General features: G+C 43.1%; 1 protein-coding gene across 1 annotated transcript in view; it reads right to left on the bottom strand.

Annotated features, from left to right (window-relative positions):
• The window catches only part of LOC137640077 (3-oxoacyl-[acyl-carrier-protein] reductase FabG-like), a 250996-nt gene that overhangs the window by 58446 nt on the left and 177294 nt on the right, over positions 1 to 15256 (bottom strand). The window contains exon 5 of the mRNA XM_068372519.1: positions 9783 to 9852. Within this exon, the coding sequence (XP_068228620.1) occupies positions 9783 to 9852 (70 nt within the window). The remainder of the gene's footprint in view (positions 1 to 9782; positions 9853 to 15256) is intronic.

Here is a 15256-nt window from a genome sequence, read left to right as displayed (position 1 = left end):
CACGTTGCGGTGGCAGCGGGAAGTGTGATTAAACCCATCGTCTAGTGCTGCAATGAACAGTGGACTGTTTTGGGACTTTACAGTGCATCGGGCACATGGGAATACCTACCTACTAGTGCAGATCACAACTATGGTTGACACACTGTTCTATGTAGGTGCATATCTGATCAATACACCAGTGCCGAGTGAACGTTTGCGTTGCGGTGTTTTATGCATTTCCAAACATCTGACTATGTCAGATAGATTTGGTTTCACATCTCCATTGAGTAGAATTATTCTGATAATGTATTTGTATATTTTTTCTACACGAGAAAATATGTGTTTTGGTGTGTTGTAATGCTGGATCAGATTCATACTTTGTTGTAACTACATAACCGTATTTGCGTCTTATTACTGCTCTCTCAATTATAAGCTGATAAAGTATGCTAGAGTTTTACTAAAACCCGTGTATGGTGTTTAGATCCTTGAAATCACAATAATATTTCTAAAGGAATAAACTTACATTCTTAAGGTAAGTAAAAAGGTATGCTTCAATGTTTTCCTTTTTGTTCCATCGGGAAATACAAACCTTGAATCCTTATTGTCGACATCGACATTTCCCTGCTGGGGCCAGGGGGCACTAAACCAGCTCCAGGTTTAGTGGGCGTGACAGATCTCTGGAATCTCATATATAGGTCTAGTAGACCAGATAAGGAAATCCATTCAAGGTAGAAGGCACACACACAAACCCACACATATAGTACTTTCAAGTTAATTCTCTGGTATGCTTCCATCAGGACAACATGGACCGAGCCCAAAAAACGGACTTTGAGCAAAGTGAAAAATCTATTTTTGGGTGAGAGTGCCATGTCATCCTGATGGAACCCACCCTTTTGCTGATCCTTCCCAAAATTACTTTATCTGTGGCCATTTCCGCTTAACGGCAAGAATAGGAATGGCATCGCGGTAGTAGTAGGGAAGGAGATCCACCGGGTACCTAGAACAGTACCCCTTTCTTTTGCCACTCTTCCCCCCTTACATCGAAGCGTTAAATCTATTTGGGGTGAAGATTGCCATGTGTCGTATCTAGAATACGTCCCCTGATATTATATGATATTCTTTATTAGATACTCGTGCCAGGAGTTGGAATCCTGGAGACCTTTGGTTTATTTCTCTGGGAGTATCACTGTAGCAAATATCCATTAGAAGGCTACCTATAGGAACCCTTCCATCAGCACGACATGGACCTCTCACCCAGAAATAGATTTTTCACTTTGATCAAAATCCGTTCTATAGTTTATGTAGGATATTTATTTTAATGTTGCTACTCTTCTTAAAAATTCTATTTTTCCTTATTTCCTTTCCTCACTGAACTATTTTCCCTGTTGGAGGCCCTGGGCTTATAGCATCCTGCTTTTCCAACTAGAGTTGTAGCTTAGCAAGCAATAATAATAATAATAATACTGTAATAATAATAACAAAAATAATAATAGTAATAATAATAATAATAATAATAATAATAATAATAATAATAATTATTACTGACCAGGGTAGACAAGGAAGGAGTACTCTCACTCTTCCTTCTGCTGGGCAGGCCGAAGGGACAGACTGAATGGAGAGAAGATTCCTCCGCCAACTCACTCTTGGTCTTCCAGAGCACGAAAACATGTAAAGGGATTTTGACGAAGGAAAAATCTATTTCTGGGGAGAGACCTGTGACACGCGGTGAAAAGGGTCCTTCTTACACTTTTCTAATATAAATCTTCCAAATATACTAGAGAAAGATAAAGCATGGAATGCAGAGGTTACTACCCTCACGCGAACACCTTGTTGGTGTTGTGTATTTATCAAGGGCGTGTGGAAACCACTATTCACAGGCTGTCTTCCATTTAGATAATCCCTTCATCAAAGGGGAGGGCCGTGACAGGCCCTAGAGAATACAGTTGGGCTACGCCACTGACACCTACTACTCGCGCTCTCCAGGTCATCCTTCTGCAAGAACATATGGCTTGGCAAGGAAAGGGTGGGTCCGTACAAAAATAACTGGGAAGGGTTTCACCGGGCGTCACAGGTCTCCCCAGAAATAGATTTTTCCTTCGTCAAAATCCCTTTTCTGGGTCGATCTGTGACGGCCGGTGAAAAAGTACCAGAGAATGCCTTCCAAGCCCAACAAAGTAATAACAATGCGGAGCATACAATCACCATGTACGACAATAATATAATATAATAATGTAAGAAACGTCCAATTACCAACAAGCCAAATGACATAGGGAGCGTAAGGCTAAATAACTAAGACGACAAGGAATCAACTGAGTGTCAAATCGCAAAAGGCATCAAACCTTACATGTCTAAGCATATCTAAACCTTAAAGGAACTGTAACTACAATAACAATTAAACCATAGGAATTAAACATGGCAAATATCATAGGGTTAACGAACTACCCAGGAGAGTGACGACGTGGTGTGAGTGGCGGGTAGGAGGGAGAAGAGGAGAGATGGAAGAAAGGAAGAAGCCGAGATTAATGGAGGGGGAATAGGCTTCCCGCTGCCATCGTCGGGTATTTAAGGGCCTGTAAAATCTTTAGATAGTGGCGTAAGACAACCATAGGGGATTTCCAACCCGTATATTTTTTGTTTAAAAATCATCAAAGTCCCTGTTCTGGAAGTAATTGATGTAGGTATCTACTGTCCGTATATCATGAGCCTGGGGAAATGATTCCGGATTAGTATGTTTAAAGAAGTAGAGGATTTGTTGCCTGATGCCATGAATGGAAATAGTACCTCCTTGTTCCCCGATAGCCAAGGGGCCAGACGAGCGGGTGGCAGTTCTAGCTAAAAAAGGCCTTGAAAGTAGTGACTGAACACAGAGAAAAGATCCTGGGGAAGAAGAATAATCTTCCGAGGGGAGCACCTATTTTGCGGATCCTCATTTCTTAGCTAGGAAATTATTGTCTGGAGAAAGGAGTTCTTCGGCTGTAGGGAGGAAATCTATGTTTTCCGGGTTCGTGAGAGAGCTGCTAGTTCTGATATTCCATCACCTGAGGCCAAAGCCGTTAGAAATAAAGTCTTCCTAAGAAGAGTGATAAGAGCAGGATTCATTGTCCGTGTCCGGCGCAAGTTTTGAGGACAACGTTCATAGACCAGAGTCCTTTTGTGGCCAAACCGAAAGTCAAAGCCTAGCACATGTTTTTGGAATAGATGAGAAATAGGAATCAGCTAGGTTAATGTTAAACCCAACAAGGAAGATCTTCTTCAAAGCTTTCTTGATGGTGGTTAAAGTGCTAACTGTTAGGCCTTTGCCAAATAAGAACCTCAAAAACGAGATGTCTATATTCGGAGACATACGAGTATGGTCTGAACTCTTAGGGAATCTGCTAGTTGTTAACGGCCGAATCATATTGGCGAATTGTCGAGTCCCTTTTGTCTGATTCGATGTAGAGATGGATTTCCGGTTCAATGTTCACGTCTCTACGAGCTGCAATCTTCCTGTAGTCCACAAAGTCAGAGTTTCGGCTACCCTTGAGCAATCTGACACAGAGAGTTTGGATTACTTGAGTCAGTTTGGGGAACGGAATCCGGAAGGGACGGAGTTTCAACTCGAGGAGGAGAGGAAACCAACTGTTCTTGGCCAGTGAGGTGGTACCAAAACCACTGCCCCCCCGGAAGGAGCGTAGTTTGTATAAAAACCACATTAGTAGATTCACTGGGGGAAATAAGTAAACCTTCTTCTAATGGTTCCTGAGTATCCACCGGAATGAAATTATGTCTAGAAACCATTCTGACTCCAGTGGTTCCGTCCTGGCTAGTGAGTCTGCTCTCACATTCTGGACTCCCGCAAGGTGAGTTACTGACAGGATCCAGTTCTTTTCTGTTGGCCAGGCGAAGATAGTGACCAGGATCCGATTCAGGTTGGGTGACTTGGATCTTCCCCTGTTGACACAGTGTACCACGTCTGTTCTGTCTGACACTACTCTGATGTGGCTCGACCTCGGAGGAGAGTCTCTTCAGGGTCACGAACACTGCCATGTCTTCGAGAACATTGATATGGGTCTGTTTCATGGCGGGTGACCAAGACCCCTGAAACATCTGATGTTCGGAGTAATCCCCCCATCCACTTAGAGGCGCGGCTGTATGGAATGTCTCTTGTGGAGGTGGGAATTGTAGAGGAACCGATTTGGAGAGGTTCTTCGGTTCGGACCATGGGCGTAGTCTCATTTTCAAGACAGAGGGGATCTTTGAGACCTTGTCTCTTAAAGGTACTGTAGCTCTCTTTCTCCAAACTCGATTGATGTCTTTGAATTTTTGTTATTGAAGTGAATTGGAGAAGGCCGATGATACTTTCTAAGGTTCTTCTGAACATCTGTTTGTGTTTGAGAAAATTCTTGTTCTTGGAAGCTATTCCTCTTACCTTTTTGGAAGGGAGAGACAACGTGTGCTTCAAAAGGTGCCACTGAATGTATAACCATTCTAAGTGGCCTGATAGTTGCAGGCGAGACTTTTGGAGATTGACCCGAAATCACAGGTTGTCGAGAAATCGAAGTACTTCCTTCGTAGCTCTGTTGCCTTCTATGGCCGACCGGGCCCAAATGAGCCAACCGTCCAGACAAGCCATGATCTGTATTTCTTGGTTCCTGAGTTGATCTAACACTGTCTCTCCCAGTTTCGTGAATATCCTGGGATCAATGTTGAGGCTGAAGAGCCTGTTTTGAACGCAAAGCCTTTCCTGCCTAGGCGGAAACCCAGATAAGAAGAGAAGTTTCGAGCTATAGGCACATGATAATAGTCGTCGGTAAGATCGACAGAGGTGGTGACAGCCCCACGGGGAAGTAAGGTCCGTACCTGAGAGATAGTCATCATCCGGAACTTGCCGCAGAGAATGTAAGAGTTTAGCTTTGACAAGTCCCGGTCCACTCTCAATGCCGACAAGCCTTTCTTCGGAATTGTGAACAGGCGGCCTTGGAACTTCGGTGACCGGTCCCGTTTGATTGCATTCTTCTTGAGTAACTCTGTAGTGTACTCTTTCAGGATGGGAGTGGATTTCTGGGAGAGGGTCACTGGTGGAGGAGGAGGACCTTGTGGCCATTTCCACTTCAAACCTTTTAGAGATTATGCTATGAGCCCACGGACCGAAGGTCCAATGGTCTTGAAAGTGGTAAAGTCTCTCCCCTACCGGGACTACCTCGTTGTGAGGGAGTGAACCTAGGGAGATCCGGATGCATAGCCGACGAATCAGAGGAAGACTGTGATGTCGAGTGGGTAACTGACTATTGATGGCAGTGACCCCGGTTCGTTTTGTAGAGGGCAACTCTCTGCTTCTTCTTGAAGAAAGCTTGCTTTTGGTCTTCGACCTTCTTTCTGGCAGTGAGGCCCCGCCTTTCCTGCAATTTTGGGTTGCTCTCGTATCTTCTTGTAAAACCTTGTTCACCTCCTCCTGAGGGAAGAGGGTTTTACCTCATCAGGAGGAACTATCAGCCTGCTCAATTCCTGTCAGATAGAGGCCTCAGACAGAACGTATTTCCCACAACTAACCCGATCAGACCACCAACATGTAGGTCGAATTGGAAGGGCAGAGATTGGTTCTTCCTGAATATCCGAAACAAATTCTCAGTGGGATAAATCGAGGCTAGGGTCTCCCCGAGGTGGGGTCCGGCTCTTTAAGAGCCGGTATGGCCGAACCTTCTTTGTCAGTTTGAATAGTAAGACCTGTCCATTTATCCATAATAGGCAAGGCAATAATGAGAGCAGCTGTAGATATGGCGTATTCCCCATTGTGTGGGGTGAGCTTGGAATTATCGTACCCCCCAGACCGACAACATCCTGGTCCAGACAGATCGGGCCTGCCCTTTAGGAAATAATACCGTTACCTTCGGTACCTTGTCTAACCTAACCAAGGCATGCTCTTTCAATCGAACGAATCCGTTGAATGGGAATTCTAGTACCTGAGAGTAAATTCTAGGTCCCCCAGAGGGCGGACGTCTATGCCATCCAGAGTTATGGTACCATCTATATATGGAACATGTAAGGCAAATATCTATGCGTTGTTTTTATCGAAGGAGGTTACTTCGATACGCCTGGGGCTGTAGGGGGAGTTATCCGAGTTCCTGAACGGATCCGACTCACCACCATATCTTTGAGCTCCGTCATAGCCCCTTGGCTTTCCCTAGAATGTGTTGCTTTTAGCAGTCACGGTTTTATGCAAGGTAACATGAACATCAGGATCCTTTGAGGGTCCTAGGTCGGTGACGCAGGTAATTGCAAAGCTGAAGGCTCAAAACTCATCCCCACCTACCTGCCCGTCCATGGGGTCGACGTCCAACCTTAGAGAGGACACTCCGAGGAGATAGGGACCTCAAGATGGAGCATTCCTTCCAAACCTTGATACCCAAGGACGGAGAGCCTCTCTTGCAGGCCGGAGAGATTCATCATCATCCTGAAAGAAGTGAGGGGATTAGTGATGAAGGAGAAGAGCGTTCTCCTCAATAAGCAATGCATACATTAATCCGGATCAAATTAAATCATCGCCAAAGGATACCAAAAGAAAACATATTAGAACCAACTTACATCATGGGTCCGGAGTAGCGAGGACGGTGCTGTCCTCTCAACTTGCTCTACCTAAGCATTGCTATTTGAGGGAGGAGTAGGATTAGGAGTGCAATGTCCTGCCAGGAGGGAAGATGAAGAATACCAAAGCTTCTTCATCAATTGGGGGGCAAAATGTGTCAAGGGTTGTGTACTCCTGTCTCCTGGTTACTGGATAGCCAGGAAACTTGATCCAAAACAAAAAGGGAAGGGGGGGGGGGTTCAGTGGGGGGGGGGACATGGCACAGCCCAAACCATGTGCATTGGTACCAGGGGCAAAAACACAGAATTTTACCCTATTACCATCTTGTTACTAAGGTTAATGGAGTACCAGAGTCATGGCCCACCAGGAGGGCTGTAACAGAGGATCATGTGCTTGACTCCGTGCATTGATCCTGGGGTGAGGAACATAGAGCCAACACTAATTCATCTTGGGGACCTGCCTAGATGTCTGGATACCAGGTAACATAGGACCTGGATGTCTGGATACCAGGTAACAAAGGACCTAACCCCACCCAGAGGCCAAGACATGGAACTGAGACACAGGGTCACGGCCACGTCCCTCGTGTTTTGCCCCCCACCCCGGGGGCCAATGCACTAGGTTAGCCATGGACCTAAGCCATGGCTCCACAGCTCAGGGTCATAACATGAGGTCACAGCTCCTGGCCAACTCATATGGCCCGGGTTGCAGAAACGCAGGCCGCATCACCTGTCCCATTTAACTACTAAAGTAACCTGGGAACCATGGCCTAACACAGGTCCATGCCCTGGTCTTGTGCATCAGCTGCTTGTCCCGCTTAAGTACCAAAGTAACCGGGTACCCAGGCCAGATTAGTCAGGGATCCAAAGGATGGCCCCTAAAGCTGTGACACAGGGTCCCAGCTCTAGCCCCGAGCATCAGCCCTGGGGGGCCAAAAACACAGGCCATGACTCCAGTCCAACTTGGCTACCAGGGTAGCCAGGGACACGAGCCCCGGCCCCTGCAATGACCACCGAGGAACCAAAACATAGGGTCGTTGCTCCTTTCCATAGGGCTGGAAGCCTCTCAGGTGTTGTCCACCTCCCCTAATCAAGGGGACTGGACTTCTTCCTCTACTTCATCTTAAAAGATGTGTGAACAGAACTGAATGTTGAAAAGAATGACGAGGTAGAGTCAGAGAAAGAAGAATGCACACGTTTTTATCCTCTTTCCAATCCTCCCTCCAGGCTCTGCAAGCAGAGGTGTCGAAGACTGAGATAACTAGACAACAACTCTCCCCCAAGGGAAAAACCACAAAGGCTGCCCCAACAGGAACCATACTAGTGGAGAATACTCACAAGGAGGTGTCACACTTGCAGGAGAGCGGAAGTCTCAAACTCCCTGGCATTAAGGTTGGGGTGATGAGCAGGGCAAGGGGAGATTGGATTGGGGGAGATGCATGGAACACCCCCCCCCCCCCAGGAACAAGTCCTTTAGGCTGCAGGGTCCCAGGAAGGGGGAACCACAACAGATATCAAAAGAAACACTGACACTGGAACACAGTGACCACACCCTTCACCACTGGCAACACCAAGGGAGATACTGGCACGGGGTAGCCTACGGATAAGTCCTAAGAAGGCCAAAATCTTCTTTAACCCTTTTACCCCCAGGCTTTTTGGAAATTTCCAACCCTTAACCCCCAAGGGGTTACTTTTTTCCCAGCACATTTTGGTGTATATTTCTTTTAAATTGCTCTAACAGCCTTAATTTTTGTCATAGAGAGGTCAGGTTGGTCTCATTCTCTTGGAAAATGTCTGAATTTTCTCAAAAACTTATCAAAAATATGAAAAAAATAATTTTTATAGCATTTTTTTGCAAGGACGTACCGGTACGTCCATGGGGGTAAAGGGATGGCTTTTGTGAAACGTACCAGTACGTCCTTTGGGGGTAAAAGGGTTAAGTCATATTTTTTTGTCAGAGGTAGCACAAACGGTGAAGAGCCTCCAACATCCTATGGGGAGCGGCAAACACTGGAGGAACCCCACATGCCACATGAACCTCAAAGCCTGCAGATGTAGGTCCAAGGGTCCCTTGCTCCTGACGCATACTTCTCGGGGATCGAGCCAATGGTGTAAGCACAGTAGTGGTGACAAAAGACACACCTAATAAGCAGAAGGAAGTGGCAACGCTCTCTTTCTCCCCCTTAAAGCATTCGCCGGACACAGCGAAGGGGGCTATGACCTACACTTGGCACAAGAGCTCAGAGAGAGTGTGGATCTACAGCCGGTATAACATAAACCAGATGTAAAGTTCATCCTCACACGATTGAGTGTCTTGCTTCATAATATAACAATCAACAGCCAGCATTCACTTCCTGAACGAAAGAGAAAATGAAAAGTTTGGTTAAGGGCACATCGGATAATTTTGTACTCAATGCGACCGAAAACATAAGTGAAGAGACTTTGACATGTAAGGAGTTGGGGCTCCTCACCCTCGATCCCACCTGTTGCTTAACTGATTGTTAGAATGATTCAACGTCCATCCAGCTTGCGCTAAAATTATATTCCCTACCAGAAGGATGATGGTTTGTATTTTGCATGGGAAAAAATCAAGGATAGTGTATCTAAGATCCATAATGATCAACAATGGCTGATGTATATATTGGTCTGCAAATCAAACCAAATATATCTCATTTTTATTCTCTTTTCAAAATTTATACTGTGCTGTAAGCTACACTGTTTAACTCAATTTTTGAAAACCAAATTTACAAGCATTTGGGACTATCTCTAAACATAGTCAATACAAGAGATAGTGAAACTAAGATCAATAATACCCATTTGGCAATTAATCATTCAAGATTCTGGTGACATAATTTGCAATCGTGCAAATGGGAAAGTGATACTCTGACTAAAATAATATCCGTAATAAATGTTTAGCTAATTTCAAATCATGATTTTTACTTTAAAATTTGGTAATTTCCCATTTCTGAAAATATCAAAATTAATAAAAATATTCAGCTCCAAAAGGACACTACTGTATAACCATTGTTTTGCCCATCAGTAGTCAAAAGTAAGATTTGCCAGATATGAATTTTACAAGCCAACCGAATTTCAAAATGTTGTACGTTTCAACTGCTGCTCAGAAATATAAAATCTATGCATACTAAACCTGCTAACCAAATTCATACTGCAAAAATCCCTAATGATGAACTAAAAGAAAACAATATACTATTGTATGTACATGAAATGTGAATGCCTTAACTCACCTAGTGCAACGCATCGAGTAAGCTGGTCTACTGCAGCTTTTGAGATATTATATGCCAAGACACCTGGAAACTAACATCAACTCAATTAATACAGACATAAACTTTAAGATGTTGTAATTGAAAACTCCAAGAATAGCAAGTGATGAATGGAAAATTTTGTGGGTAATGAATATCACTATGTTTTTTTCAATATCATTCTTAATGATCTTAACACTACTCCATCTAAATTTTCTCAATTGATTTCTACATCTTGTTCTTAGATCTGTAAAATCAACTGTCAGTAAATGATGAAAAGTCTGAAATATGCCAAATAACTATTTAGGAAAATTAAACAACTTTTCCCCAAACAAAATGAAAGATATAATTAGCAGAACTGAGGGTATTCAACAATTTAAAGAATTTTCGAACTGATCTCCTCACTATCTCTTTGTAACCTTGGTGGGACATTGGTTTTATCTTTCAGTAAGTACAGTATATGTGATTATTTGTAAACATTTCAATTAGAGCAAATAATGATCATGATGATTATCTGCTCGCAGGATTATATGGAACACATGTTGGCTAAAATTAAGTACTGACCTTTGAAGAATATTATATAGTGTCTGTTTTTACTGGGGAAATGTATCATAGCAAGGAAAAAAATTCAATTTCAATGGGGAAAAGGTACAATAATGAGTAATAAAGCTACAGGAATCCTGAATAAAATATTTATGCAATGACACTTTATAAAAAAAATTTGCATTCACTGAAAACTTGATCATGTTTCTCTACTGCATGGGTATCATCATTTGTTGAAAGTCGGAAAATATCTTATGCAATATGCAGAAAATATTCTTAATGGGAATGTTATTTCCCATTTATCAAAATATTACATACTGTAAAGAAGACTAAAATTAAGTTTCTGGCTAACTATCACAAAGACTGCAAGAGATAATCAAAGACTTATGCAGTATTTAAAAGATCCATTTATTTTGAAACCATAAACATTTGAAAGTCTCCTTTAAGTTTCCAATCTAGGTTATAATAAACCTGAAAGGAACAATATGGAACAGAAAATTTACATAACAGGGAAGTAGGGGCAATAAAAATTAAAGCGCTATGCATAATTCAAATTATGTTGCAATTAGAGATCCCACGTTTCAGACTGACAGATACACATACATACATAAACAAATATATTTGCATACAGTACAAATATACCGGTACATATTCATATATAAATACACATATATAAATGTTTGAAAACCTACAGGGATTCAAAACAAATTCAGAACATGAGAATATGCTTTCTCACCTGATATAAGTATGGACTTAACCAATATTAAATGCTCAAAATTGCCTTAAAATAAGTACTGTGTTCTTACTAGCATTACTGGTGATAATTGGTTTAGTACTATGTATTTCTACCCATGATAAGTATTACTTATAACATTGTGTTATGTTTTATGCATAATCATATATCAAAATTTCCTCTTGAAATGAAATAACCATTTTTGCTACTAACAATTCCTTGTCTCGTCTTTATTGCATGCGAGATTCTTTGCAACGCTCAATCTCTTGTAGTTCTATAAATCTCAGTCTCATATACCTGTGACTAGTATCAAAATGCATAAATTTTCATTACCTCTCTTTTCAGTCATGTTGCTCTTTGATATGAAGAACCGTATCGTTGATTGTTAGATTAATCGACCGCCCCTGGTCATATAGATCGTATTCCTGAATAAGTCCCAACCCTTTTAGATCCGAGAGACTTAGAAGAACCACAGGGAAAATGAAAATACGAAATATATGATTAAGTGCTGACTAGTTTCGTGATACTTCTTCAGAGGAAGTATCATGAAACTAGTCAGGACTTAATCGTATATTTCGTATTTTCATTTTCCCTGTGGTTCTTCTGCATATATATCTATATGCATACTTTACTATTTTTTCTTGTCACCGTGAATGGTAAACACTGTCTCAGATTATAAAGAAATCAAATCAGGAGATTTGGATTGCAAAAAGTTTCTTTTTTTATAGGTATATATCTAACAATTTATCGTAGATTAACCTAATAAAGGGATTTTGACGAAGGAAAAATCTATTTGCAGGCGAGAGACCCGTGCCGCCTAGTGAAATGCTCCTTTAACATCATTTCTAAGGTAAAAACTGCTATGAATTTACCAGAGAAAAATTTGTATACGAAAGCTAGGTTGAACCCAGCTCGCTCACCTTAATAAGGTGTCGGTTTACTACTGGGGCGTTGAATAAATCACAACCAGAGGCCTCGCACCATTTAGATATCTCCTGTCAACATCCCCGAACAGCGAGGTGCCGTTCAACATCCTACTACTACTAGCAATCCCACGCCAGTGACGTCACTCCTTATAGCACCCCAGATTGGGGCCCAATTAGGGAGGGACGGGTGGGTTCACTGGGCGGCACGGGTCTCTCGCCCAGAAATAGATTTTTCCTTCGTCAAAATCCCTTTTCTGGGCTCCGACCTGTGCCGCCCAGTGAAATAGTACCAGAGAATGGGGACCCAATATGGCTAACTACCTGAAGAGGGAATAACACAAAATAACAGAGCTGATGAGTTTAAAATAAAAAAAGAGGGATGTGGAAACCCGTAAAAATAGATCAACATGTATATGACAGTGATAAATAGACATGGTAAACAATCAAAAATGAAACCCGTAGGTAGAATTCAACAGATATGAATAGTGGGAATCCAGCTTGGTAATCAAAAATGCAAAATAAAATCAGCTCGGGGATTAAGAACAAGTGTAATGAAAACAATTCGTGAAATTGAACAATTGAATAATAAAATAATACACCATAAGGGAGTATAGTAACAAAACAGGTAGGAACAACAGGTAAGCCAGGCAGGAGGGAAAGAGGACAGAGCAAGACGTTGTGATTAGGACTCAGTACCTTCAGGAGGAACTATATTCCCTGCAGCTACTGTGGCAAATCTAAGAGCTTCTAAATGTTTTAGGTAGTGGCGCTTGAAAACTTTAGGGGACTTCCAACCCGTATATTTTGAGAGCTCATCAATATTCATATGGTGGAAAAAATTAATTGAGGTAGCCACAGCTCTAATATCACGGACATGTGGGAATGATGCAGGATTAGCTTGTTTAATAAAATAAAGAATTTGTTGTCTAATTCCCTTAAGGGTAATAGTCCTCCGTGTTCTCTAATAAATAAGGGCCCTGTGGTTATAGTGGAAGTTCTACCTAAGTAGGCTTTCAGGGTGGTAACTGGACACAGGGATGGATCCCGAGGAAGTGGAACAATCTTCCAGGGAGACCACCTGTTTTGGGGTCTTTATTTTTAGCCAGGAAAACTTTGTTAGGAGAGAGAAGAACCTCACCCGAAGAGAGAAACTCTATATGACCAGGGTCTCTAGATAAGGCTGACAATTCTGAGATTCTAGAGCCCGAGGCGAGGCTCAAAAGAAAAAGTGACTTTCTTAACAATGCCATATAGTTACAGGATTCATTTGAGGTGTCAGAGGCTAGCTTAAGAACATCGTTCAAAAACCAGGAAACTGCACTAGGGCGAGTTGAAGGTTTTAGTCTGGCACAAGCTCTCGGAATGGATGAGAAATATGAATCCGTTAGATCAATGTCAAAACCAATATGGAGGATCTTTTTTAAGGCTGACTTGATTGTAGTAATGGTATTGGCTGCCAGGCCAGATTCGAAGAGAGTTCTGAAGAATGTCACAGTTAGGTTCATCGTCATTTTCTCAACTTGGGAATCTTTCAAGAACTTAGCTAATTTCTTGACAGCCGAGTCATATTGACGGAGAGTAGATTCCCTTTTGTCAGATTCCAGGAAAATAGTATTCAAAGGATCGATGTTTGCACCCCGTTGGGCTGCGAACTTCATGAAGACCATAAAGTTAGGGCATTCAGAATCCTTGAGGAAGCGAACACATTGCGAGTTTGCACTGTCTTTGTTAACACCGGACTGGGAATCCGCTGAGGGCGGAGACCTGGTTCTAGCAACAAGGGGAACCAATTGCTCTTGGGCCAGTTGGGGGCTACGAGAGCCACTTGACCTTTGAAGGATCTGAGTTAGTGCAGAACTTTCAGCAGGAGGTTCACCGGAGAAAACAGATAAATCATCTTCCAGGTATCCCAATCTAGAATCATAGAGTCCGTGGCATAATCCTGAAGGTCCAGGTTGGGGGCTACGTAACAATCTATTTTGCGATTGGATTCCGTCGCAAACAGATCCACCTGGAGACCAGGAACTTGAGATGTCATCCACTGGAAAGAGTGATTGTCTAGTGACCATTCTGACTCTAGCGGGGTCGTCCGGGAAAGTAAGTCCTCTACCACATTCCGGACTCCTGCTAGATGGACTGCTGACAGGTGCCACTTGTGCATTGCCGCCATGGAGAAAAACTTCAACACGATGTGGTTTATTCGGGGTGATCTGGAGTCTTCCCTGTTGAGGCAGTGTACTATGACTGCACTGTCGAGAACCAGTCTGATATGGAGATTCCTGGCTGGATTGAGACGTTTTAAAGTGAGGAAGACTGCCATGGCCTCTAGGACGTTGACATGCATTTGTTGTAAGACCGGTGACCATAATCTTTGGATTTTCTTGTGTTGTAAAGGAACCGACTTGGAAAGATTCTTGATCTTCGTCCAAGTCTGCAGACTTTTTCTCAGGGTTGGGGAAAGGCGAGCACGTCTGTCTCGGTGTATTGTGGTTGCTCTGGAGCGCCACACTCTGTTTATGTCCTTGAGTTTGGACCTCAGGACAACGTCTGTCACGGCGGCGAACTGTAAGGAACCTAGTATCCACTCTCGGCTCCTTCGGAAGGTCAAATTCCCCTTGAGAAATTGTTTTGTACTCCTCGCTATCACCTTCCTTTCGGCTTGGGGAGGCACAGCGTATGGGAGAACAGGTCCTCTTGTAGTCCCAGCCATTGAAACTTGGTCTGTGGGACCCGGCGGGATTTCTCGAGGTTGACTTGGAATCCCAGTTGCCGAAGGAAGGTGAGGACTTTGTTCGTTGCTACGCGGGAAATCTGGGCATTGTCTGACCAGATTAGCTAATCATCTAGATAGGCTACTACCTGTATCCCCTGAGTCCGAAGCTCTTGAATTACTGTCTCTGCTAGTTTGGTGAAGATTCTGGGTGGTATGTTGAGCCCCAATAGCATCACTTTAAATGCATAGGCTTGTTTGCCTAGCTTGAAGCCCAGAAAAAGACGAAAATGCCTTGCTATTGGAACGTGATAGTAGGCATCTGGAAGATCGATGGAGGTGGTGACGGCCCCACGGGGAAGTAAGGTCCACACCTGCGAGATGGTAAGCATATGGGATTTGTCGCAACGAGTGAAGGAACTTAAACGAGACAGGCCCCGGATTACTCTTCGTTTGTCTGAGTCTTTCTTTGGCACGCTGAACAAGCGTCCGTGAAATCTTGAGCGACGTACACTTTGGGTTGTATTCATTAGTAGCAGATCTTTTG

The sequence above is a fragment of the Palaemon carinicauda genome, chromosome 4, assembly GCF_036898095.1.
Source record: "Palaemon carinicauda isolate YSFRI2023 chromosome 4, ASM3689809v2, whole genome shotgun sequence".
NCBI classification, from domain to species: domain Eukaryota; kingdom Metazoa; phylum Arthropoda; class Malacostraca; order Decapoda; family Palaemonidae; genus Palaemon; species Palaemon carinicauda.
The sequence above is the reverse complement of the archived record's forward strand: the minus strand, read 5'-3'. Positions and strand labels throughout refer to the sequence as shown.